The sequence below is a fragment of the Branchiostoma belcheri genome, unplaced genomic scaffold (genome assembly GCF_001625305.1).
Source record: "Branchiostoma belcheri isolate BF01 breed outbred unplaced genomic scaffold, Haploidv18h27 scaffold65, whole genome shotgun sequence".
NCBI classification, from domain to species: domain Eukaryota; kingdom Metazoa; phylum Chordata; class Leptocardii; order Amphioxiformes; family Branchiostomatidae; genus Branchiostoma; species Branchiostoma belcheri.
In genome coordinates this window covers 1219195-1245873 of record NW_017804298.1, presented here as the reverse complement: position 1 = coordinate 1245873, position 26679 = coordinate 1219195, and the positions used below count along the sequence as shown (strand labels likewise).

Genomic DNA, 26679 nt, shown 5'->3' with positions numbered 1-26679 from the left:
ATGGTATATGAGCCTTTCCAGTATTGAAAAAAAATTGTTTAATGTTTGCTGTACAAATGTGTTTCTTTCCAAAACTAAACAAAGGAAGGTTTCATGCTTATACTAGCATCAGGAAATTACATTTTGGGGCAGTAGAAAACAGTTTTAAAATGTCTTCCTTTAATAGTTTCATATGTATCATTTATTTCTCCTACTGAAGGCCAGCCCTATTCCTAAAGAACTCGACATAACTGAATCTTGAAAATAACATCTGAAAGATTCTCAGACAGTTTCTCCTCCATATTGTTTCCCGCAGCTAAGGGAACCCTGTACGAGTTCCGTGTTTCGGCCAAGAACGGGGCCGGGTTCGGAGAAGAGAACATCCAGCAGTTTGAGACCCCAGAGGACCGTCCCGACGGACCTCCCGAAAACATCACCTCCACCGCGGTGGACGCCAGGACCATCAAACTGGCCTGGGACGCCCCTACGCTCCAGTTGCGTAACGGCAGGATCACGCAGTACAGTGTACGCTACAACGACAAGTCCAACAACGGACCGGAGATCACCAACATCACAACACTGCAGGAAATCACGTACAAGAACCTGCGGCCAAGCACGCAGTACGTGTTCCGCGTCCGTGCGCACACGAGCGTCGGCCCTGGGCCATGGAGCTCGTTGGTACAGCAGGGTACATCGTATGCAAGTGAGTCACCGTCCAGCTTACGCCCTACTCTTCCTGAAAAGAGAGAAAGAATCATCAGCTTACAATCCTAACAGGAAAAAAAAAGACTTCTAATCTTACTGCATCCTCACGTTTCCTCCCCAGACCATTCTTTCCTTCCTTCATTCCTTCATTCTGTTGACATTACTGTCTTCTTTAAAACTTTTATTTCACTTTTATTGTCTTTTGCTTTCCTTGTCAGATTATGTTCTACTTACTTAACAACAGTTCTTTAACCAAGTTATTTGTAGTTCTGTCTAATTTTTGCAAAGATTTGATTTGAAGTGGATAATTTGTAATGATTACATGCATGTATGTGTACATGTTTACATTTTACTTTGTGAGTCAATGTATTTAATTTCTGTGATGTTTGTAATTTAGTTTGATTTAATTTAATTTGGTAAATCTGGGAAGGAAATAGTTGAGAGGGGATAACAGTAAGACTAAAAATTATCAGAAGGTTTCAGTTAGCGTAAGCAACTAGCGTGATGTGTTGTTTTTTTGTGCCACTTTTTTTCCAGATCCGACAACACCCAGTCAAACAGTTCCCAACCCGAAACAAGAAGAAGAGAGTATGTAAAAACTGTGCCTCTGAAAACTGTCAAAAATGTTCTCTAAATGCTTCTCTTTTGGGGACGTTACAGTACCAATCAGCTTGCTGTATACAGTAATATTTTGTTCATTTACAACATTTACAATCATGTGTCATACATTGACTATGCTTTTGGCTGGTATACTGACAAAGTCATTGCAAATGCTTGTGAATTGTGTTGTGAATGCATGGCAAGAGCATTCTTATGCATAGCTGATTGGTACTGTATCTTACCCCAGTCTTTTGACAGTTTATAACACTAACCTGACGAGTAGTTTTCAAGTTTCTGCTGTTGGTAAATTATATGTTTTCCTCACATTTTTTCTTTTTCTTTTTTTAAAATGTAGTTTCTCACAGTAAAGATTTATTTAAAACTTTTGTATATTTTGTATCAGCCATAAATTGATGCACTTTTTTCTTTATGTAACTATCAACAAAAGTTTGTTTTTGTTACTTCTTGCACTTCGAAGTATTAAAGCAAGGTTGCTCTTGGTTATCACTGGTTACAATAAGGCTATGTTGAAAAACGATGAAGACAAGGGTCCAGTCACATTCGTTGTGTGATCAAAACTGAGGACATTCTTGGAACAATCCATGTGTCCTGCAAAATTCTGCTATCTTGTTAAATAAAAGACTGTCTCAGATCCTTACCTATGAAAATTCAATGGCACCAAACTCGTACAACGAATGTGACTGCCAAGGCTTAAAACACGTCAGTCGCAAGATCATTACACATCCTCTAACCTTCCCTCCTTCTCCCCCCAGTGATGGCCAAGCCTCTGAACCCTCAGGCAGAGACACTGAGTCCGACCTCCATCAAGGTTTGGTGGTCGATGCCTGCCAATGCTCTGGACGGGCTGATCGGGTACCGGATCAAGTACTCCAGAAACCCCACCAATGACGACTCTCCCTGGCTCAGCAAGGTTGGCATACTGTTTATTTGTTTTTATTTGTTTATATCAGGAACCTTCAATTAGTGACAGTACAGCCACTACTCTTCCTGGAGTCCTCTTACATATATTGTAAAATACAAACATTAGAACAACTATTTACATTTACCTCTAAATTACTTTCAAAAGAACGCTTGTCATGGAAGTGTGGCATTGCTATTTGATTTACTTATGATACAAGACTGTAATGTGTCTTCCTGTCAAATTTTCCTCCCATTTTATCCCAATGCTCATCAGTATTACATGATAGCAAAGTAGTATCAAGTATCAAAGTAGGTTTGAGAAGAAAGGAGGAGCCACTAGAATTACTTTTCTTTATCGCTACCCCTTACAATATAAGGCCGCAATGTATCTTCCTGTCACATTTTCTTTCCAATTTTCCCCAACAGATAGCTGCTCATCAGTTACCATTACTTGGTAGCAAAGTAGTAAATAAGATAAAGTTTTGATAAGACATAAATAGAGAAAGGAGGAGCCACTAAATTACTTTTCCTTATCACTTATTTATTCCATTGGAAATCTTGAAATCTGTGGAAAGCAAGCACTTGAACTAAAAAGAGGAAAGTGGGTATTTAGCAGAGCCTCTCAACCCCATTCCTTAATACTTCACTAAGATAAAGTCTTCCTTTCTTGGAGTCATTTCATGTCGCACCTAGAGCCACAAGAAGTACTTTTCTTTATCACTGTTCCACTCAAAATCTCGAGATCTGGGGAAAGCCTGAGAGAACATAGTGGGTATTTATGATGAGCCCCATTCCATCTTACTTTGGACTAAGATTAGCTCTTCCTTTCTTGGAGTCATTTCACGCGACACCTCACACATCTGTCTCTCCTGTCCTCTGCTGTAGCCCTCTGTGCGTGTTGTATGTGTGGACGTGAGTAAGCTCACTCCTACACCTTAACATTTACCACAGAACCGGAAGGATTGCAAAAAAAAAATCAGACATTTTCTCAAAAAATGTTGGTGATATTTGCTTAAAAATGCTTTGGTAACATTTTCTTAAAAATGCTTTGGTGACATTTTCTTATAAAAGCTTTGTTGACATTTCAAAAAGGTTTGGTGACATATTTTTAGACAGGGCAGTTTTTGCCATACATTTCAAATTTTCCTGCGCAATTTTTTAAATCAAAACACTGAAAAGTGAATGTTTTCTATTTCAGATTCATATACCTTCATTCATTCATTCTTTCACTCTTGTTTGTTCATTTATCAGTCTTTTCTTCAATCATTCATTCCATTTTTCACATCCCTTCACAATCCTTCCTGGCCTGTCCTTTACCTTCCAATCTTACACTTTTTTTCTCCAAAGAAAGTACATGTACATGAACATTCCTTCTAATACTTACATGTAGGTTTACTTAACTGTTTAAGGATATGAGATTAAGAACTTCTCTCACCTTCTCCCCCAGGATGTTGGGTTGGTGACGCAGGCAGTGATTGGTAACCTGGAGGAGCAGACAGAGTACAGCATACAGGTCAACCCTCTGTATGTTAGAGGTGTGGGGCCGGCTTCGGACACCATGATTCACAGGACACAGCAAAATGGTATGCCATCTGTTCTTGTTTTTATTCGCATGAACTTTTTTATTGTCAACATGAATTAGCTGAAAGGGAATATACCGACTTTGCTAACAAATACATGTGTATTAGCTCAAATTCTTTTCCTTTTGGTATATAGCGCAATGTACATCTTTGTTTCAGACATAGCCCTTTAGCCACACAGTCACTATAGCAGAGAACTAGTCTACTGGTAGTGATACTGTACATAAATGTAGACCACCTCAACTTACACAACATGACTCCACAGACTAGAGGCAAATAGGCAAGTGGCAGGTTGCCATCAAGCCTCAGCACCAACGTGCAAGCACATCTAACGCTCAGGAGACAGGGAACAATTGACAATAGTGAATGAGTGAGAATTTAGTGACTAATTTTGTTTGTATTTCTTTTTCTTCTGTAGTTCCTGGCGCTCCGTCTAACGTCCTGGTGAAGACCAGTGGCACCAACAGGATGGTTCTGCAGTGGGACGCTCCCATCGACGGCGCAGTCAACGTGCAGAGCTACAAGGTGGGAGGAATAAACAACAAACAAACAAACAAACAAGTTATCCTGTAGCAAGCCCCAGGAAATTGCAAGGAATTCAAATGACTTCTACACAGCACTTTTGAATTGTTCTTCCAAAGATAACAAATTTAAAACTTATACCAGTAAACTGTGTGAAGTGCAAACTATTTGGAGTACTTTGAGCTTGAAAAAAAAATTGAACAAGAAATCAAGTTTTTTAAGCTCACTGGTGCCTTACCCCTTCAGTGTGTTCAATGTCAACCCTGCTACCTAATCCTTTAATCAAAAGAGACTCAGTATCCAAAAAGCTTCTCCAGTATGCTAAGGGTTAATTTTGGTATGTTCATTAGCTTATGCTAAACCTCTAAGTCACGATCCTTCTTGCTTTGCCCACAGATCAAGTACTAGAGAATAGGTACTGCAATATGCGAAAGATTAATTTTGGTATGCTTCAGCTACATGTTTGTAATGCAAAACCTTTATGTCATGATCCCTCTTGCTTTCCCCACAGATCAAGTACTACGCAGACAAGGAGTTCCTGGATGAGACGGGGAAGAAGAAGAAGTACGGCTTCAGCAACACCATTGTGACGTCTGTCAACTCCAAACAGCAGGAGATCTCTGACCTGAAGCCACACACAACATACTTCTTCGAGATCTGCGTGATCCGAAACAACGGCAATGAGGGGCCGGTCATCACAACGTTCGAGAAGACTCTCAGAGATGGTAGGTGTAGTAGTTTGTTGTGACCAGTAATTTAAATGGAGTAGATTCTGAACTAAATCTCACTAACATAGTCACCAGTAGTGACTAGGGAAAGCTTGGAAGCAAATGTGAAGTCTTAAAGCATACTGAGGTAGTAGGTGTACTGGAGAAGGTTCAGAAGTCTAAGAGCATATTCAGGAATACTGAAAATACTGAAACTAAGTGCATTTTCTTAAGAGTGTCTAGTAGCTTTCTTAACATTGCAGTCCTTTCCATTCATGGCCACCCAATGCCTGACAAATGCATAGTGAACATGACATGTTATACATGTATCAGTATCTGTATAGCTGGTATAAATGTCCATTGGCGTAACACACTAGCTTTAGAAGCTACTCTATTGTATTCTTGTGAAAGAAAGGATAAAACTTAAATTATGTTTCCAGTCCCAGGTGTGGTGAGACCGCCAAGCTTCCAACCCGAGGACTCGACTGAAACAACCCTTCCCATGACCCTCGTGCGCAGCTCTGAGGAGAACGGACCAATTGAGTAAGTACTGTAATATTTGCAAATACTACTTCAGGGCTCAAAATCCCAACCTGCAACTTGAAATGTGCAAGAAAATATATGGATAACTTGCCATTTACCCACTCTTATTAGTCACACATTTCATAAAATGGAAGCCAAGTAGTTCAAGCCACACTGTAACTTTTTAACAACAGTTTGTGGTTGTTTTATGTGTGTAGAAAGAGGACTTGCTGATGATATTTTCCCTCCTGTGTTGTTGCAGGTCGTATGTGATTGTTGTCGTCCCAGTGACGAAGGGTTCTGATGGGAACTACGTGAAGCCGAGGAAGGCCCCTGATGACTACACAGATGAAGAGCTGCAGGGAACTGTGCAGGCACTGGCCTCATCTGACTCGGTAAGTTTTGTTAACATGAAAAAACTCCTTTCCACACCTCATGGTGCGTATGGCAGCACCCATCTCCATTTCAATAGCCGTAGCCACTATAGCTGGGGTCTAGTTTACTGGTAGTGGAAGTACTAAAGTATCTAAGTATCTTCCTACCCTATACATGTATGTGCCCCAGCCATAAACAAGAAGAGTCTATATTTATACAGTGGTTGTATCAAACAAAACTGGTTGTCCATGTAGGTTAACAACCTGTATTCTAGTTGAAATAACAAATACAAGACCCTATAAAACCCTTGGACTCTGTTAGGTTCTACATTCACGCCCTGAATATTCAGAATATTCACCTGAATCCTGGTCACTTGGAACCCTTTCCCAGGGTAATGAGACTGTCTATGTGGTTAAGACAGTATTGGCAGTTCATAATGGTTTTATATGTCTTTGCGCTTATGATGATGAATGGTATATGAAATAACAGTTACAAAACCTTTGAGTACTTGAAATGGTCTCTATTAGTGCATGGATTTGTAACACTGAATTGTTTTTTTCCCCCAGGTGTTGCCAGCCCGTCCGTACATCGCTGCCAAGTACAAGTCAGCAGACTTCCCCAGCACCTTTACCATCGGGGACGGCAGCAGGGTCAACGGCTTCTACAACAAACCTCTGGAGACGGGGAAACACTACATGGCCTTCCTGCGAGCTTACATCCCACCACGGCCACAGCCAGCCAACCCAGGGGTAGGTTGGGTTACTGGATGTTTATTTCGATCAGTAGTTAGTAAGTAAAGATATCTCTAATGCAATGTCACTACACAATAACTGTATATACTAGAGACAGGGAAACATTACATGGCTTTCCTCCGCGCATACATCCCACCACGGCCACAGCCAGCCAACCCAGGGGTAGGTTGGGTTAGATATTGTCTAAAACAAGTATTTTTGTTTTGTTGAGAGGGTTATGTATATTGGGAGATGGGGAAACACTACATGGCTTTCCTGAGAGCATACATACCACCCAGGCCACAGCCAGCCAACCCAGGGGTAGGTTGGGCTTTTCTTTTTGGTTTTTCTTTTGATGCCTACGATCATGATAATGATCACTCTGGCATACTCATTAACACCTGAGCAAAATGAGGAAAGTCTTGTTAAGTGCCGTTCGCAAAGGCACAAGGTTAGAGACATGGCAGGATTTGAACTCAGGACCTCATGGTTGTGAGCAGAATGACTATACTACAAGAACATGTATAAGAGTTGTGTAATGGAGGGAAGGATTGCTCAGGCAACCAGCCTCTGCTTCTTGAACCCTATCTTTTGAAAGCATTCTAAAGTCAAGAAGAAACAATTTTGCATAGCATAGATGATGAGGAATACACTCATGGATACTACTATAGAATATTGTTTTTAGAAATGTTGCCTTTGCACTAACGATTCCTTTCTTTCTTCCTTTCAGTTGGATCGCCTATACAAGTCCAGTAACTACTCCAAGCCCATGACCGCGCAGGTGTCGCCGAGCGTTGGCAAGCAGGAGGTCACGCCTAACAACGTGCTGTGGGTCGTCGCCCCGGTGATGTCAATCATCGTCATCTCTGTCATCATCATCGTCATCCTCATGTACAGGAGGTGAGATGTCACAAAGTTGTTTTCTTCTTTCGCATCAGTATTATTAGAGTATGTCTAATTATATGTCTTAGAGCATTCAAATTCAGTTTTTGCAAATGAAATATGGTAAGAGTGGGAAGTTATGTGCAGAAAGCAAAAAATTAGATGCACTTGAGACATGGGAGACATTTCGTGAATTTGTACTGTTACAGAAGGTGAGAAATGTCACAAATTTGTCTACTTTCGTAAGAGTTTTAGAATATGTCTAAACAATGTTAAAGCTACAGCATTCAAACAGTTTCTGTAAATATAGTGTGGTAAAGAGTGGAAAGTTCAGCACTGAAAGCAAAAAAAATTAGATCGTTTGTAGCAGGCAAAAAGTGTATTTTTATTCTTTTTACTTAACAGTTTTTTAAGCAAGCAATTTGCAAATATTTGCTTGATCACTGGTATGCTTGGCTTCAAGCTTTTAACTATAATACAGCTGAATGCTCACTTGTAAAACATGTAGGTTTGAAAGGTACAGGTAAGAAAGTATTAATAAATGAAAGGTTATTAATTGCATTAATTCGCAGTAAGTAAAATGACCTCTTGCCATGCAGTTTTTTTAGCCTTTTTGTCAATTTTTTATTGCCACGTAAGAGTTTGAAACTGCCCCTCCTTGGTTGCGTTAGCTCACCCCTGCTCATGCGCATGCATGGAAAACACTAACAAAAACTGAACGAATTTTGTTCGATTTTTCACCACAAATTTAACCAGATTTTTCCTTTTTGTTCTCCCTCCCACCATCCCTGCTTCCCTCAGGAAGCCGGAAAGGTATGTTTGACGACTAACTTCATCCGTGGAACTTCTCGTTAAAAATGTCCAAGCTACTAACCTCGACCAGCTCCTGTTTTGTAGTGTTTTTCCTCATGTAACAGAACTAACCTAGCCTCCGTAGCAGGCTTGTAGAACTGGGTGTTTGGTGGTCTTTGGCTGTTTTCTGATTAACCCGGTTCTATAAAGGGCTATGTTGTCTATATGCAATAAGAAAATAGCCCATAAAAGATCCCAAAGACCCTGAAGACCCCTAAAACCCTCGGTTTTTGGCATGCTATGGAGGCTAAACTAACCAGGGTTTGTAGTCCTCTCCCTTCTACTGTTGCATGTCGACTGTCAAACTAACAAGTCTAGGTTCATTTTCAGCTCCCTCCTTTATACACCCTTGTCTTCCCTTTGTACTTTTCTTTCTCACAGAAATCCAAAATGTTGGCTTACTTCACCACTCTTTGACTTTTTTGGGATTGCAAGAACACCATTTTGCAATACAATGTGGAGCACCATTTTTGGTGCTCCCTTTGGATTTTTAGCAAATTTTTATCAGTATATTCAATCTGTAATTTTCAATCAAAACAAAAGCCATGCTGCACTTTTTAATGGTATAAAATCATATATTTGTTTCTGATCATATTTGAGCATGAGAAAGAAACTATGGGGCAAAACATCATAACTTTTCTAGAATTGACAAAGAACGCTCACAACACAGATTTCACTTTCTGTCGCAACCTTAAGCTTCAAAGATATTTCTCGAAAACTTCTCTCAAAGCACCCTTTAAAGCTTCTCCTATTGCACACCATGAACAAAACCCTACTTTTCTTCACCAAACTGACTTTGACTTCTAACACCCAAATCTACAATCACCCACTCCAAAGAAACTGCCATTAACCAAAGTGGATTTTCCCCTTTTTGTTCCCCTTTTATTTTTCGCTCCCTCGCGTTCAGGAGGCTGCCAAGGTGGGTGAAAAAGACGGGAAGGAATGATAAGAAAACGGAGAAGTGCATGCGTTGTCGCAACAGGGTCCATACATGTGCAAAATTTCTACCAAACCATCAAAATATATTTTCCATCACTTCATTCTAAATCATAGACCTGCGAAAGTGTAAAAAAACACTATGATGTTGAATTTGAATTTAGAAACAATCATTTCTGAATACTTACTCAAAATTCCAACAGACTTTTCAAAGCTCACTTTATCATGTAAAGTTTGTACTTTGTTAATGTTTTGCAAATCAGATTTCTGGAAAAATAAGTTCTGAAAGTTTTCTCTGCATTTTCCTCATACTCAGAGCTTGCTGAATGCAAACCTATTAGATTTTTGTGCTCCAATCTTACTTACAAAATATGTCTGAAAAAGACTGACTTCCTGACATGTATGGACCCTGCCTGTATTGTTCTGTTCCATGTGCATGTTCGTAGTCTGTGTGTGGATAATGTTACTAACTCTGAGCTTTTCTCTCTCTCCTTTTTCTCCTGCTGCTTTTTCTGCACATCAGTGTTGAGGACAGGTGACTAATATGTCCTTACTTCTCCAGCAACTCGTTACAGGATTAATTAGAAAGTATCGTTATACATGTACTAATTTAAAAAAAAATGGTTTCGGGGACAAGTTACCAAATGATACTTCATTTCACTGTTTCCATTGTAGGGATGACAGACTTTTTTGTTGCAGTTTCCTCAAATTTCAGAATTAGAATTGTTTTGTATAAAGAAAAATGCACTGTTCCTACTGTTTCACCTGATGTAGTATCTGTACAATGTATACGTACATGTATTTGGGCCAGGATTTTGGAATATTTTAATACTTGTACTCTGTGCTTCATGTACATGTATCCATCATGTATACTTTGTTGTGTCACAAATTGTCTGTTGTGCAAGCTTCTTTTGTCAGTACATTTCACTCACAAGTTACATGTATTTTGTGTCAAGAGTGAAGTTAAGATTTTGACGTCTTGGTTTGTGCTATAGGAAAAATTATTATGTCATACTTACATCATCTCTTTGTGTGATTCTTACAAAATGTACTTGGTATTGGTGTTATTTTTTTAATTTTCCTTTCTAACTAATCTAATCTAAGCTCTAACCGTGTCCTGTTCTGTGTTCTGTAGGAAGAAGACAGAGTCGGCACCTAAAGGAGGAGCACCTGAGCACCTGACCCATCCTACTGACCCAGTGGAGCTACGCAGACTTAACTACCAAACACCTGGTACGTATCATATTACACTTCAACCTTCTACATGCAGAGATAGACTTTTGATGCATCACTACATGTACCACTCTGGTTTTAGCTATAGGGATTGGTTATGTTGAAAAGAAAACAAGCAAGTAAAATTATGGTAACTTCAAATTGTGGAAAGTTATTTAGCATAGTTTAAGCCTTCCACATTTACTTGATACACTATAGACAACTAGAGACTGGATATGCATGTACCATAGATTATTACGTATTGTGTATTTGAATGAAAATCTTCCCTCTATGCTCAACTATAGTACTCTGGTACATGTAGAAGACATATACTAGAAGACATATAGTGGAAGGTATTGTCAAGAAGGGTATTCACAGTTAGTCACTGTAGGAGGTAGAGACAAGGACTCCTAAGAAGCTGGGTTAAATTATACCTACAAGAGTTAAATAGAAGACAGGTGAAGGTCCTGGGCTTTGAAAATCAATCACACAGGGTTGCTCCATGTTCCTCTTTGCAGAGTTGTAATTTTCATGCTCCAACAACAAGCTAGTAAAGTAACTTAATTGAGTACAGGTACTACTTGCATAACCTAACCTGTATATTTTGGACCTTTAGATTTTTAAACTATGAAGAATCCTGTCTATACTTGACATTCGTACATGTCTCTTGAGCAAAATGTATTTGGTGCTGGCTATCTCCCAAATTAAGAAAATCTCACTTAGTTAAAGAGTTAAATGTTACACACATCTAGCTGTTTTGAGGCACCTTATATACTTAGCTGCAAATGGACTGAAGGATGATTGTACACTATTTAAAGAGATGTAAAACAAAAGCCCTACTGACTCCATCTAGTTAGTAACTCCAGGTGTGGTCTGGGTAGGTCAGGTGTCACGACCTTTAGCCCCAGGGGTCCTGACATCAGGTCAAAGGTTTCCTGGTGTGGGGAAATCGGGGTTAAGTGGGTGATGTCCAGATTTGACATGTATTGGGGGTAGGAAAGGGGGTTTTGGAGATACTGAATTACTAAAGCATACAAAGAAACAACTGTACTTTAATGCAAAGATGGATCATAAAAAGTATGGTATTTTTATTGTAGACCCAAATGGTTTCAGAATGTAGCTTCTTTCTGGAATGCTTTTCAGAAATATAGTGTAGTTGAAAGCATTTTGTTTTGTTACAAATCAGGTATGGCCTAAGCCAATCTTAACCATAAATTGTGTTACACATTGGCTAATGTTGGAACCAATTCTTACCATAAATTTGGTACAAATCCTTACTGCAAAGTGTGTTACACTTTGGCTAATTATGAAGCCAATCCTTTCTAGCTAATTTTGGAACAGAATCTTACCGTAAATTGCACTACACATTGGCAAATTTTGGAACCAAGCGTTACTGTAAATTGTTTTATGTATCGGCTAATTTTGTAGACAATCCTTATGGTATTTTGTGTTATATTCCAGCCATGATGAGCCACCCTCCCATCCCGGTGTTGGAGCTGGCTGAGCATATCGAGCGTCTCAAGGCAAACGACAATCTCAAGTTCTCTCAGGAGTATGAGGTAAGGTCTTCTTAAAGATAGAAGAAGTGGTGATATTGCTTTAAGATATATAAGAACAATGTATAAGAATAACTGAACTTGTTGTTAGATTTCCTGATATAGTTTTCCACAGTTTGAAAGTTCCAAAATTTACAGTAGTTAACTAAGAAAAGGTGTTAGCCATCTTCAAAATGAACTGATATATGTTTCCTGATTCCTTTTTTTACAGCTGTTGTTTGTAGATTCAAAGAAAAAAAATTGAATTTTAAAAAGAAAATGTAACTCTCTTCGTGACTTCCATATACATGTAGTCCAAAATGTAGCTCGATCTGTAACTTGACAGTATTTGTCCCCTCCATTTAGTCCAAGTTGATTTAAGGTATAAAAAATGTACCCTTCTTTGTAACTTAACAATATTTATGTGATTCTTCCCTCCAGTCCATAGAGCCAGGACAGCAGTTCACATGGGACAACTCTAACCTGGAGGTCAACAAACCCAAGAACCGTTACGCTAACGTCATCGCGTACGACCACTCGCGGGTCATCCTGCAGAACATCGACGGCGTGCCGGGTAGCGACTACCTCAACGCCAACTACATGGACGGTTACCGCAGGCAGAATGCCTACATCGCCACACAGGTTTGTGAAATTCCCGTAGTCTTTTTGTTCAGTACGTACAGTATAATTAGGTAGTATAATTTGTTTTAGATCGGATTTTGTGTCTACCTTGGATCTGGTCCTATCCAAGTCAAATGTAATGCATACAGAAAAAATTGAACTACACTACCTGTACTTTTTCTTGTAATCTGCACCTAAGATTACTATACTTGTTTACTTGGAAAAAGAAAAACTCTCTTGTATGGGGAAATAAAGATCTAGAGTGTTGCAGAAATAATGGCTAGGAGGGGAAAGAGTTGTACTTATGAATGATAGAAGGAAATATGTAATTAGAAGTTTGATATGTAAAGCTTGATAGAAAATACTTAACAACTTGTTGCTTCATTGTAGCATGATAACACTCCAGTATTTGTTAGAAAACAGGAAAGTTGTCTGCATTTCAAGTGTTCCTAATTTTTCTTCGATTTTCCAGGGCCCTCTTCCCGAGACCATCCCTGACTTCTGGCGCATGGTCTGGGAACAGCGCAGTGCTACTGTCGTGATGATGACCAAACTCGAGGAGCGGACCAGGGTAAGCATCCACGTATGTTTGGAAACCTTTTCTGTTCTTTTTTTCCTTTCCTTTTATTTTTAAGTTATGCTTCCCTTGCTGGCTTTTATTTTATTTTCCGGTGCCTTTCTTTCGATTTCTGTTGTGTCACTTCATTTTGTCACATTTCCCGTTTATTTATTTTCGTCGATCTTCACAAGCACTTCTTAGGTGCAGTATACTTTTATACTTCTTCTGCACAGAAGTTGGTAAAGTATGAAAAAACACAAGAACACTTTTTCACACTTAAAGAAAAAGTAGACACATGTAACTTTTCACCATGTAGAACACATCTTATTGCTCACAACATCATATGAACACAGCTTGCTTAGTGTAAGCTATTGCAGCATGCTCAAAGATTGCTAACTTTAATGCACTGTACTGCACTGGCTACAGTCAATTGTTCAATACAGCATTTAGCATTTAGCTAGTGCATTGAGCAACATAGTATCTATTGTGGATTTCAATGGTTGTGATCAGTACAGTACAGTGTAGCAATTTGCATGCATTTTGTTCTAATAATGGTTTATTTCAGGTGGACATACATGTGTGAGTCTATGTCATAAAAAGACACCAAATATCAGGTCAAGAATACTTAATTTTGTGGATGACATCCTTTGGAGACGCAAAATTTCATGTGAGAGTATTGAGGCAAAAGACAAAAAGAAGTGATAATGAACATGTTGAAACAAATGAAAATTAATTGTTCACAATAACAAAAATATATTTGTTAATCAGTTTAATAATTGTTTCCTGGTTGCAAGTGTTCTGTATCTATTTCCACGCTTTGTTATGAGAATTTTTTATGCAAATCTGAAACTGAATGGATGGATGTCAGCTACAAAGTCAAGTTTTTGTGGCCTGAAATAGAATTACATTACAAAAACACCAGAATATAAAAGACAGACTAAACGGCAGACAGAAGAGGCCTTTAATACATTTCACAGCAGTGTTGTAACCATGGTAACTTCATTCTGTAGGTGAAGTGCGACCAGTACTGGCCGACCCGGGGCACAGAAACGTACGGGTCAGTCCAGGTCACCCTGCTGGACACCATCGAGCTGGCCACCTACACCGTCAGGACATTCGCCCTCTTCAGGGTGAGTACTGCATGGTTTTCTGTTTTTCAGTTTCTGTGCTTTAACTTAAGAGAATAAATTTTAAAGTGTACCATCATCTACTAGTAGATTGTGAGTGATGTTTACGTATTGATAAGGAGGATTGTAGATATGTCAACTGGAGAGTACCTTATTTCGGGTGAGGAAAGAACAAGAAACAAGTTTGATATAGTAACTGGGGCAACCTGAAATATTGATAGGAAACCTATTTTTTGGCATAGGTGAGCCTGCTTAGGTGGGCAACCTGAGACATAGAAGTATTTCAAACCCTGTTAAATGTATTGATGAATTGAGATGTTCTAGCTGTACCCTAGACTTGGGGGCTTCTTTTTTACATTCTTACATTCAGTAAGTGATAGGTGCAAGTTATTTGATGTTATTGTAAACTTTTAGCACATAAAATACAACCCTTTCCTGACACATGCCCCCCACTCCCCCTTCCCTCCCCGCAGCATGGTTCTAGTGAGAAGCGTGAGGTGCGACAGTTCCAGTTCACGGCCTGGCCGGACCACGGCGTTCCTGAACACCCCACCCCGTTCCTCGCCTTCCTCAGGAGGGTCAAGGCCTGCAACCCGCCTGACGCTGGGCCCATGATCGTTCACTGCAGGTATGGCTTAGTCTTCCTGTACATCTAGACTGTTGTAAGTTAACTGTTAGGGCCTACGGGGTTCCTGAACACCCCACCCCCTTCCTGGCCTTCCTCAGGAGAGTCAAGGCCTGCAACCCACCTGACGCTGGGCCCATGATTGTTCACTGCAGGTATTACTTAGTCTGCAACTTACTGTACATCTAGACTTATAGTACAGTACATTACAGTACTGTTAGACTACAGTTAAAGCCTGCAACCCTGCTGGGCCCATGATCGTTCACTGCAGGTATGGCTTAGCTTACAACTTAATGTACATCTAGACTGTAACTTATAGTACATTACAGTAACAGTTAGACTACAGTCAAGGCCTGGGCCCACGATCGTACACTGCTGGTATGGCTCAGCCTAAAAACTATTAACTTGTAGTATGAAACCAGCAATTTTCTAGTGCCTATATCCTATGCACTTGGCAGGTTCGTATGCTGGCTATTAGGAATTCCAGCATGGTGAAAAAGAAGTTGGAAAGTCTTTTGAATTTGAAGTAACCAGAAGTACTTGTATGCTAGAGTTGTTAGCTTTAAGCTGTGAACTTTTTTGGAAGAAAATTGTAAGAAAAATGTTTTGTAATGGATCGTATCATCTCTGTTAGCTTTCTACGTTTGAAGTCTTTCAGTATGTACACTTAGTATAACTGACGATGCACATGTACATGTATATGATATATGACACTGTTTCTGTTTTAATGAATCCAGGAAGAATAGATTAGAATGATATGCCTAATCTAATGGATTTTCAATGAAACATCAAACACGTATGGTGCATAACATGTAGTAATAGTAGTCAGATAAATTCACACTGTTCCCCGTGTTGTCCTCAGTGCTGGTGTTGGCAGAACCGGGTGCTTCATCGTGATTGACGCGATGCTGGAGCGCATCAAGCATGAGAAGACGGTGGACGTGTACGGCCATGTCACGCTGCTGCGCGCCCAGAGGAACTACATGGTGCAGACTGAGGTATGCAAATCTCTGTCTCTGTATCTGGTTTAACTTTTGATGTCTGTTGTTCCCCGTAACCGAGGGTTAGACGTGCTTGCACGCTGATGCTGGGGCTTGATGGTGGCTCGCCATTTGCCTCTGTCCTGTGGTTCTTGGGCACAGCAAATATCAAATGTTACATTTTGGAGACCTTATTCCTTTTTTTATAAAAATCTTCTTCGTCTTCTCTCCAAACAAATAAGGTCAATGACCTGAACCATACATCTGTCACCGTGGTTATTAGTGTTGGGTTACATCATGTTGCAGTTTTATATCTCGAGTGATTTAGACTTCTGTCACCATATATATGAATGTGTTTGAATAAAAATTAACAGAGGAGACCATATGCCAAGGTAAACATTATGCATTTGCTTTGCAAACGTTACCTTCTAGTTTATGCTAAAATTTGCTCCTTGTTTGACCCAGGACCAGTACATCTTCATCCACGACGCGATATTCGAGGCCGTCTCTAGCGGAAACACGGAGGTGCCCGCGCGGAACCTCTACGCCCATATACAGAAGTTGACCCAGATTGAACCCGGAGAGACGGTGACTGGAATGGAGTTGGAATTCAAGGTAAATTTTTCTCTGATTTTGTCTTTTTTTTTCAATTTCAAAGTACATGTAGCTCTAGAAAAGCATGTCCTTGGATAGTCTTTCCTTTTAGAGATTTTGTTTTAAGAATCATGTAGTTAGGAGAAGAAAGTGACAAAGCAGATCGCAATGCCAGAATTCAGTATTAGCTACCAGAAAGGTAGAAGATCAGTGGGTGCAAATAAATACATTTACTGTATACCTGGTGTAGGAAGCTATATGTATCCTGACTCCATCGAACTTCTAGCAGCCTATCCACTGGTCAGCCTCAACGTAGTTTTTATCGTTGCACATGTAATTAAACTCGAGCTGAACTTTTGTCTGATCAAACATTTTCTAATCTTCCCCCAGCGGCTGGCCAATACCAAAGCTCACACCTCCAGGTTCGTCAGTGCCAACCTTCCCTGCAACAAGTTCAAGAACAGATTAGTCAACATCATGCCATGTAAGTATTAACCATCATACAAATATCTGCTCTTCTGTATTGAACTTTCATTGAACACTTTTACATTCTAGCTGGTTATTTGCAATGTAATTTTAATGCTGAATAAAGCCATCATTGTTATCTACAAGTAGATATACATGTAATCTCATAAAACTAGAATGAACGATAATCAAAATTTTTTTGCATTTTACTTTCCAGATGAATCAACACGTGTGTGCCTGCAGCCAATCAGAGGCTGCGACGGATCGGATTACATCAACGCCAGCTTCATTGATGTAAGTTCCCAAATTTCATTCCACATTTCTTGGATACATGCATTCTACATTAGAATTCCAACCTTACTTATGTAACTACTGTAAATCAAAAAGTACAGACTCAATTTTTCACTTGCAGATAGATATTGTTGTCATGTAGATGTGAGGTGCAAAGGTACTTTGTAAGCCTATTTTGCCATAAAATATTTGTATGTACAGACTGCTAGTTTGCCATTCATTCATTCATTCATAGACATAGCATTTGTGCATTGTTGAAGGTAACACCCTTCTGTTCTTCCATCCCATAAGGGTTACCGGCAGAGGAATGCGTACATCGCCACCCAGGGTCCTCTGGCAGAGACGACGGAGGATTTCTGGCGGATGCTTTGGGAGCACAACTCCACGATCATCGTCATGCTGACCAAGCTGCGGGAGATGGGCAGGGAAAAGTGTCACCAGTACTGGCCCTCGGAGCGCTCCGCTCGCTACCAGTACTTCGTGGTGGACCCCATGGCGGAGTACAACATGCCGCAGTACATCCTGAGGGAGTTTAAGGTTACTGACGCCAGGGTGAGTGTTTTTTAACGATCTTTTCTTATAAGAAATACAACACTGGTCACTTGGAATGATCCAGATTTCAAGAGACCAGTATTCACTGTCTTTAATGTGTTAAAATTTGTCCTATGACCTGGTGTTGTTTGCAGGTCTTTCTTTGCAACACTGGTTACTTTTGCCTGGTCACCAAACCTATTACAGCTCCTGAGTCCTACACCCTCTCCTCTTTTTTGCGGAGAGGATGTAGGACTCAGGAGCTGTAATAGGTTTGGTAACCAGGCTAGGTTACTTTTGGAATTTGGAAGATCCAGGTTTCAAAAGACCAGTGTCCATTTTCTTGAATGTGTGGTTGTTTGTCTCTCTTTCTGGTAACGCTGGTTACTTGGAACGTGGAAAGATGCAGAGACCAGTGTGTTCTTGTTTTTCCTTTGAATGTTGAAACTTGTCCTGTGTTTTAGTGATTGTATTAGTTTGTGTGTCTTGAACACATGGCAATTGGTTCTTTGAAGTCACAAGCAGAGTTTGATTTATTCACTTCCAGTATGTCTCTAAGACTGTCTTTGTTTGCAAGCTTTTTGATTCAGCTTTTTGATTCAGAGGAAAACCATGGGTTTATGGATTGTTTTGTTTTCTTTCTTTCAAGTTACTAAGGTCACTTTCTTTGGTTAGATCCTTTAGAGCCTAAAATGGTGTGAATCAAACTCTGCATAATCATCATCATCATCATTTCCTCAGTGGAGCATACAGCATGCCTTTCATCTCTCAAAGTGTTGTGACTTTTTCTTTTCTTTCTCTCCTGAACATACATGTATTGTACATATCAAGTAATAAGTACTGTCTGTAGATATATACTTGACAGACAGAAATACCTTTCAAATTTTTCATTGTAATAACATTGTAAGAATGAGAGTGAGCTCTCAAATATTTGAACGAGATGAAGCTGTGTGACTCCTATTCAGTCTTCTCAATGGTGCTTTGTGATTGGCCAGGTTTTAACCAATGGTGAGGCACCTCATCTTTCCTGTAAGACTTCAGTGCGCTCTGTAACTTCTTGAGGATGCTAAGATCCTTGCTTGTGCTCCCTAGAGGGAGTGATACTTACAGAAGAACTTTTCTAAGAACATTCCTAAGAACTCTTTGCCATGCGAAACCATCTATCATCGTCCCTCTTGTTTCTCTCCTCCCTCCCTCCCCCGGCTCGCGCTGTGCAGAGCGTGGTGAGTGGGTCCTACGTTTGTTCGCAGGTGTCGTCATGGTGACGTTCCGTGTTGTCATGGTGACATTCTATGTTGCCATGGTGATGTTCTGTGTCTGTGTTGTCACGGTGATGTTCTGTGTCTGTGTTGTTGCTGCACTGGTGGTTGTGTTGTCTTTGATATTGTACTCTAGATGTCAAAAATTCTTACACCTTGTCAAGGATGTGAACTCACATGATTTAGGGATTCTATGCACTGGGCCACACAACTGTTTTTTCATTTTATTTCTTGGAGAACACTTTAACTCCTGATTTCAGCCTTTTCCACTTCTTCTTACACAATTTGTCAACACCACATAGCCAGTCCCAACCACTACACAATGCCTCATATTTTGACATCTATTTTGGTGTGTAAGTAAAAGATGTACATGTACATGAATTAGTAAGTAATATACTTATTCCATAAATAAAAATGATCTCGTGTTCCAGTGTATTTGACAATTGTCAACCATTTTGTATTTATTTTCAGCACACTTTACACAGGCAATGCAGGCAGATATTATAATACCAAATATTGGTAACTAAATGTTGACTTCATAGACGTGAATCTGAACTTGAATTTGTCTATTTTTAACCACAGGACGGACAATCCAGGACGATCCGCCAGTTCCAGTTCACGGATTGGCCGGAGCAGGGCGTGCCAAAGTCTGGCGAGGGATTCATCGATTTCATTGGTCAGGTCCACAAAACCAAGGAACAGTTCGGACAGGAGGGGCCAATCACAGCTCACTGCAGGTCAGGGGTCATTTGGATATTATGGGTTAGACATGGATGAATGTTTGAGTCAAATCACTGGTAAACAAAGTGCATGTAACCATTTCCACAATAAGGAACTAGATAGCTGAAGGACAAGGATCATGGCTTGTATATCTTAAGTTCTTGGAAAAAATGTAAAGATCTGAAGGGCTCATTATGTGTTTTTATTGAACAAAACGGCACAGATCCAACAGGATAATTACAAGTCACTTGGATTGCCAACTTTGCTAATCTCCAAGCAGATTCATTCAGGGTAGGGTATGATCAAATTGGCCACTCAAGTTTACCATTTGCTCCCTTGGTCTGGCCAATTTGATACTGTATTGCAGCCACCATTAGATTTGCTTGGAGATTACAATTTTGCCCATTTTAGTCTTTTTCAGTTTTAAGAAACACTGTCTTTTAAACATTATAAATGAAGAAACAAAATACAATGCCTGTACTGTGTGTACATGTTAACTCATTATGATTACCATCTCCCATCAGTGCTGGCGTGGGTCGGACGGGCGTGTTCATCACCCTGGCGATTGTTCTGGACCGGATGAGGTACGAGGGCGTGGTGGACATGTTCCAGACCGTCAAGATGCTGCGCACACAGAGACCCGCCATGGTGCAGACAGAGGTACGCACATGTTTGTTTGTTTGTTTTCTAATTTGTTTGTTTTCCAGTTTTGTACAGTAAGTACAAGCTGCAGACACATGAATGTACAGAAAAAAGTGATCTTAATCTAGTTTTAGGCCACTGATCGTAACAGAGGAGACAGATGCTATGTACAGTATTTACAGGTTCATTGTACTGGGGAAATTCTCCAAGCTCTTTTGCCTAGACCATGGCTTCATGTCCCATCCTAAGCATGTAGCCCTTTACAGTAGTGTGCATGTAGGGTGAGCTACAACAGACAGGATTCAAACTCCCAACCTCTTGGTCCAGAGGTTGGGTCCCTCTATGATAATTAAGGAAAAATTATCTTTTGAACGCCTAAATTCTGGGTTGATATCTCTGGCACTTGTAGTTCTGTCTATGATGATAATAACTTTATTGCTCAACAATTGTATTAGATACAATGTACATGTATGCTGAGTTCTGCTACTTAACACTAACAACAGCAGTACTAAATTTGAACTTCTTTCCCCTTCCAGGACCAGTACCAGTTCTGCTATCGTGCCGCGCTGGAGTATCTCGGCTCCTTCGACCACTACGCCAACTGCTAACATGTCCGGCCATCGCCGCCTAACGCCAGCCATTCATCCGCTCCAAGCAGCCAAAATCTTTTGTACGATTCAATCAAGTCAACACCGATACCTCATGGACCAAGTTGCAACGATGAAAAAGGTTATCCTTGCTTGGCTACCCACGCCGGACATGCGTTATTATTTACTGTTGTGTTTGCTTACGCTAGGCGTCTGCTTAAGTTCGTCGAAAAGTTTGCACCGAATTCGTGCACAACTTTTGCAAATTCAGACTTGGTGGTCTAAAAAAAAGCGTTGCACATTAATTTTGCACTTAAAATCAGAAGTGTGGGCACTTGAAATTGAGTGTTGAAGTTGATTTCTCTCGAAAGCGATGGGAATTGTTTTTGTACCACTTTCTCGATAGCAGGACTATACTTGGAAGTCTGAAATTTGATTCTGATTGTTGTTTGAAGACAGCTTATTACTCATGTCGACATGCTAAACACATAACACAACCTCTACTCAAGTCAGTTATACTGCCAGAAAAAAGCACTTGAACAATCCAGACGTATCCTCAGCACCCTAGAGATAAAATTGAGTTCGTCTAAAAAGAAAAAACAAGAAGTGCCGAATTTGTATCATAATGTTGTGATGGACAAACAACACAATTCTGTACATAAATTTTTGTACCTGTATTTTTAGTAGCTGTACTTTTTAGTTGTGAATATATTTTGCATAAGGAATGGATTTTCGGTTGGTTGCATAATGCTACAGGACTGGGAAGAGAAACCCAGCCTGTTCAGAGGGTGGCATATGTTTCAAACATGTACCTATGCACGTTTTTGTGCATCGTAGATGAATCCAACCATTGTATAATAAGACGCCAATGAATTTTTTCGTATGATATCACATTAGTTGTATTTACGTTGTTGTGTGGTGAGCCAAGTTCTCATATCAAATATTTTTGTATGACGTTGAAATTGTATTATCCACGTTTTCGGCAAAAATCTTAGGTTGTATCTCGTAGGCTTGATCTTTGTTTTGTAATCGAGAGAGCTTCTCTGTGATAAGAGTATCACTTAACATAGCAAAGAGCGGATGCGAATATGTGTGTGTATGTTTGTATATATCTGTGGGGAGTTTCGACATTTGATGCTGCCATTTGGCAACTCCAAAAACGGTGAAAGGGACCTGTACTGTACTCCTACCGTAGACTAACTGATTTCTGGTGATTTTTTTTTTTCATGAGACAAGCTCCTAAGTCTTCAACAATTCATTGTGATTATTTGCACATCAGTTGATGATAGAACCTACGGTATATGAAAGTCCCAAATGTTTATACATCTTTGAAATCCAGATATTTCAGTCATCAGAAAAGGACAGATCCCTTTTTGTTGAAGATTGTCAGTAGGAGTCAGGTAAATAGGTGGTTGGCCCTTACTTCTTACTAAGTTATGTTCATTTTGTTCCTTTCCTTATCGACTCAACTCCCCGGATAGACATACAACATTTGTGTAAAGTAACTTAAACAAGCTTATATCAGCATAGATACAGAGAATCAAGATTTCTGTTGCACATTTCCTGTATGGAAAAGCCTTCATTCTGTTCCTACAATTTTGCAGAAAGTATATATACTTTGCAGAAAGTATATGCCTGTTCATCTGTAATGTCTGAAGGTGCTAAACCCTGTGATACCGCAAAAAGGTTGTAAGATATTTGCTTGTATGTAAGAATGTAATGAAACTACCCCGTGTGCTTGTACATTTTGAATATTGTGAAAGGTTGTACAATGAAAGTCGTTCAGTTTCCTAGGAGGTTCTCCAAAGCATCAGTTCTGTTACACTGTTGTATAAAAGTTAGTAATGTCATCAATGCCAGCTGTTTGTAACACTGCAACTTGGCCAAACTTCTCCGAAAACTTTTTGTAACATTGTTTCGAAGAACAAAATCATGGGCATACTACATGTACCTTACAACCAAAACCAGTTGATTAAGTACTGATGGTAGGTGTTCTACAGTAGTTATAGTGAGCCAATCATTGTCTCAACATTAACAAAGTAGAGATTGTCATAACCCAATGATTTTGCCAGCTCTGCAGATGTATTGTCACAAGAAACCAAGCCTGTACATACCCCAGAACTCATTCAATCGTTTTGTTCCAAAGTTTAGATTTTGGTTCGCAAAAGATGAGACCCAAAGCAACCAGAGCTTTTCAGATTTGGCCACCTGGCACGCCAGAACTGTATAAATTAGGGTTCTGTGGACTCTGTACAGGTTTTGTTGATTGGTTGTGTGGTTGACAGGACAAAGAAGTTAAATGGTGCCATGAAATCCTTACTGTAGTAACCAGTTTTATGGTTCTCAATGGTAACTTAGCGTTCCAACTGTGTTTTGAGCAAGTCAGTGAATTGATCGTATTCGAGACTGCGAAACCACAAAGCCATTTACTGTTCACAGACACAGACATGTTCCAGTTTTGAGTGTAAGGCCAGACCAAGGTTATTACTTGGTTCGGAATATTGTAAAAAAGATTGTGTGACCGAAGTGTAACAAACTTTGTAATGCACATGTCAAAACTTTATATCATATTTCATTTCATAGTAGAACCTAACATGCTGTATTGATTACTTGTATTTTGGGAATCTGAAAGAAATGTATTTGGCAAATGTGAGAACCAAGCTGTAAGATTGGTGTGGTCTGGACCAGTTTTCAGATGTGTATAGAGAGTTGGCACTGTAACGTCTGTAGTCACTGCTAGATCACCATGTTCTGGAGGCAATCGGTCCCATCATTTGTATTTACGCATGTACAAATTTTGCCAAAGATTGCTGATGAGCAACGCTTGTTTGAAATAAATTGTCTGAAACTTAACATGGCTCTTATGTATTTCCCTCTCTCTTGTATATGTCTGTTTGTGTGTGTAAATAGCAAGCTTTTAATATAAAGTAATACTGGTGAAATAAAATATAGCTTATCCGTCTGACTGACATAACTTTTAATATTTGGGTAATCAGGAAGAAATGAATTTTCATGGTTCAGATGGCCAAGACACGGTCTTAATTTAGCGCCGCCCAGTGACGGTTGAAGGTACTGCAGTCAAAAGCCTTCGTCTCCGGTCGTCACAATCGACCGTCACACGGTCTAAATTTAGCGCCACCCAGTGACGGTTGGAGGTACTGCAGTCACTAGCCTTCCTCTTCCGTCGTCACAATCGACCGTGACACGGTCTCAATTTAGCGCCGCCCAGTGACGTGATTCGGTACTGCAGCCGCTGAAATCTGCCGTCACAAGCAGTATGCACTCGACCGTCTGGCGAACATACGTGTACTATTTGGATAATCAGGAGATAAAAAAAAAGACCACCCAATTTCAACATTGTTAGTCGGGAAACTACGTAGCAACCATATTAGTGACTCATTGTACGCCGACTAGTGGTAAACAGGTGATTTTTCGGTCGTCTAATTATTTTATCTCCTGATTACCCAACTCGTACAAATTACGTCCGCCTGACGGTTAGATGCTTGTTGATTTGACCAAGCATCTAACCGTCAGGCGGACGTAATTTGTACTAGTTGGGTAATCAGGAGATAAAATAAGACGACCGAAAATCCACCTGTTTACCACCAGTCGGTGAAACTACGTAGACAGGAAAACCTTTCGATTTCTCCTTTACAAAGCCTTTCCTTCCTTCACAATTACACATGTTATCCTAACTGGTTAAAAACGCAACAACAGTGCCCTTACTGCGATATTTTCATGTTTTGAGGAAAGGAAGCTTCGGTTTCTGACGATTGATTGAGAGGCAATCACATACGTTACGCACTTGACGCAGACACGGTCTCAATTTAGCGCCGCCCAGTGATGAGTTTCAGTACTGCAGGCACTGGCATTAGCCTTCACAACGCGAGATACCAGGGACTGCAGTACCGCGGCACACCACTGGGCGGCGCTAAATTAAGACCGTGTCACGGTCACCAGCGGAGATATACAGAAGAGAATATAATATAGTGAAATAGCGCTAATAAACGTCGCAAAAAGCGTCATTAGGCGTCCTAAGAGGCATTATTAAGTTATCTATATTGTTGAGAAGAAGGATGTGCACGTAAAAAATGGTATTTTGATAATAATGAAGTCTTCTGCAAATGTGTTGTACAGTACATCTGACATAGCGCTATGTGGTGGTAAACAGGTGATTTTTTATCTCCTGATTACCCAACTACATGTAGTACAAATTGCGTCCGCCTAACGGTTATGTGCTTGGTCAAAATCAACAAGCAGCTAACCGTTAGACGGACATCATTTGTACTAGTTGGGTAATCAGGAAATAAAATAAGACCAATGTGGGATTCGCTCAAAGGTTAAAGTTCAGGTTTGTTTATATTCAGGTCAGGGCTAGGGTGGAGGGTCCAGAGGTGTACATTTGAACTGTACGAGCTCGTTTTGACAGAATTCGTCGATTCGGCAGCTTTTCTGTGGAAGCGAAAGGGGCCAGGTATGTTGGTGTCTATCTTGTGCTTCTGTTTAGGTGTACAGATTGAAATTCCTGCGGCGTAGGAACGCCATATTCTCCCGAGGCGGCGCCGGAGTGCTTCCGTTCCGCGGCATAGCCTTACGCAAGTCTGTCTGGTGTCGTAAAATGTCCTTTATAATCTTTAATTTGTCAAGAGCTCGGCTGGGAGGCTTTATCCGAATGGCGACACATTCATCGCCTATTACTGTTTCATAACATTGTAAACGGATGAATGAAAATGAAGAGTCTATTTATAACTCACCATGCCAATAAAATATTACTTTGTGTGTTTAGTCATTTCTTCAACCTTCATGACCACCTAGATTTCAGAATGAAGGCAACTTTTTTTATTCGCACGCTCGCATCAATTTTGGGGTTTCCACTGGATGTCATCCATATGATCAAATCAACATGGCCCAACTTAATTATCTAATTGAGAAAATGCAAATTATGGTGATTCCGTATCAGGTGGTAAGACCACGCTGCTGCTCAGAGCAAGATGGCAAGTCACGGTGCTTGGACAGGGAAGAACTCGGTGGTTAAAATTCGTCTTTTAAGACGAGCTACGTCCGTTAAGGAGGTGAGTCGAATTAAACATTGTCCTCTATGTTCTCGTAACTATTTGGGCCGAAGTCATTGCAATTCGTTGGGCGTGTGGCGCAACGGCAGAGCGTTCAGTCCAGAACGGGTCTGCCTATTTACCGGAATACACCGGAAAACACAGTTAAACACCGGAAAACACATATAGGAGGCTAAAATCTACCGGAATACACCCTGATATGATGAGATAACATACTGAATTGCTGTATTTTGACATGAAGTAACGTGTATATCGCCGCGGGAACAAGAAATCGTTATGAATTGGCGATCGGCGATCGCGGAGGCGAGCCGACCAGTCGCCATGTTTGTTTACATTGCCGACTACGAAATGTTTGTTTAACGCGATCGCCGTACAGAAGTGAAATTTACCGAAATGAAGAGGTCTTTGATGCAGGTACCGCAGGTTGCTACATTCTGGCATGAAATAAGTCGTATATGACTTTGTTATATGACGTTGGGAACAAGAAATCACTATGAATCGGCGGAGTCGACCCGGCCAGACGCCATGTTTGTTTACTTAGCAGCCG

The 26679-nt window shown here is 40.2% G+C and overlaps 1 protein-coding gene across 1 annotated transcript in view; it reads left to right on the top strand.

The window, feature by feature from the left end:
* Positions 1-23913, top strand: part of LOC109483570 (tyrosine-protein phosphatase Lar-like) — a 71438-nt gene extending 47525 nt beyond the window's left edge. Inside the window, 24 exon segments of the mRNA XM_019786606.1 lie at positions 296-682; positions 1222-1272; positions 2058-2215; positions 3653-3788; positions 4204-4310; positions 4819-5032; positions 5455-5557; positions 5799-5931; positions 6478-6660; positions 7373-7542; positions 10448-10545; positions 11986-12083; positions 12501-12701; positions 13153-13251; positions 14250-14369; positions 14840-14994; positions 15854-15989; positions 16437-16586; positions 16956-17049; positions 17248-17324; positions 17613-17873; positions 19694-19848; positions 20356-20491; positions 21010-23913. Of these exon segments, the coding sequence (XP_019642165.1) occupies positions 296-682; positions 1222-1272; positions 2058-2215; positions 3653-3788; positions 4204-4310; positions 4819-5032; positions 5455-5557; positions 5799-5931; positions 6478-6660; positions 7373-7542; positions 10448-10545; positions 11986-12083; positions 12501-12701; positions 13153-13251; positions 14250-14369; positions 14840-14994; positions 15854-15989; positions 16437-16586; positions 16956-17049; positions 17248-17324; positions 17613-17873; positions 19694-19848; positions 20356-20491; positions 21010-21081 (3494 nt within the window). The 3' untranslated portion in view covers positions 21082-23913.
* Positions 23914-26679: the final 2766 nt, after the last annotated feature.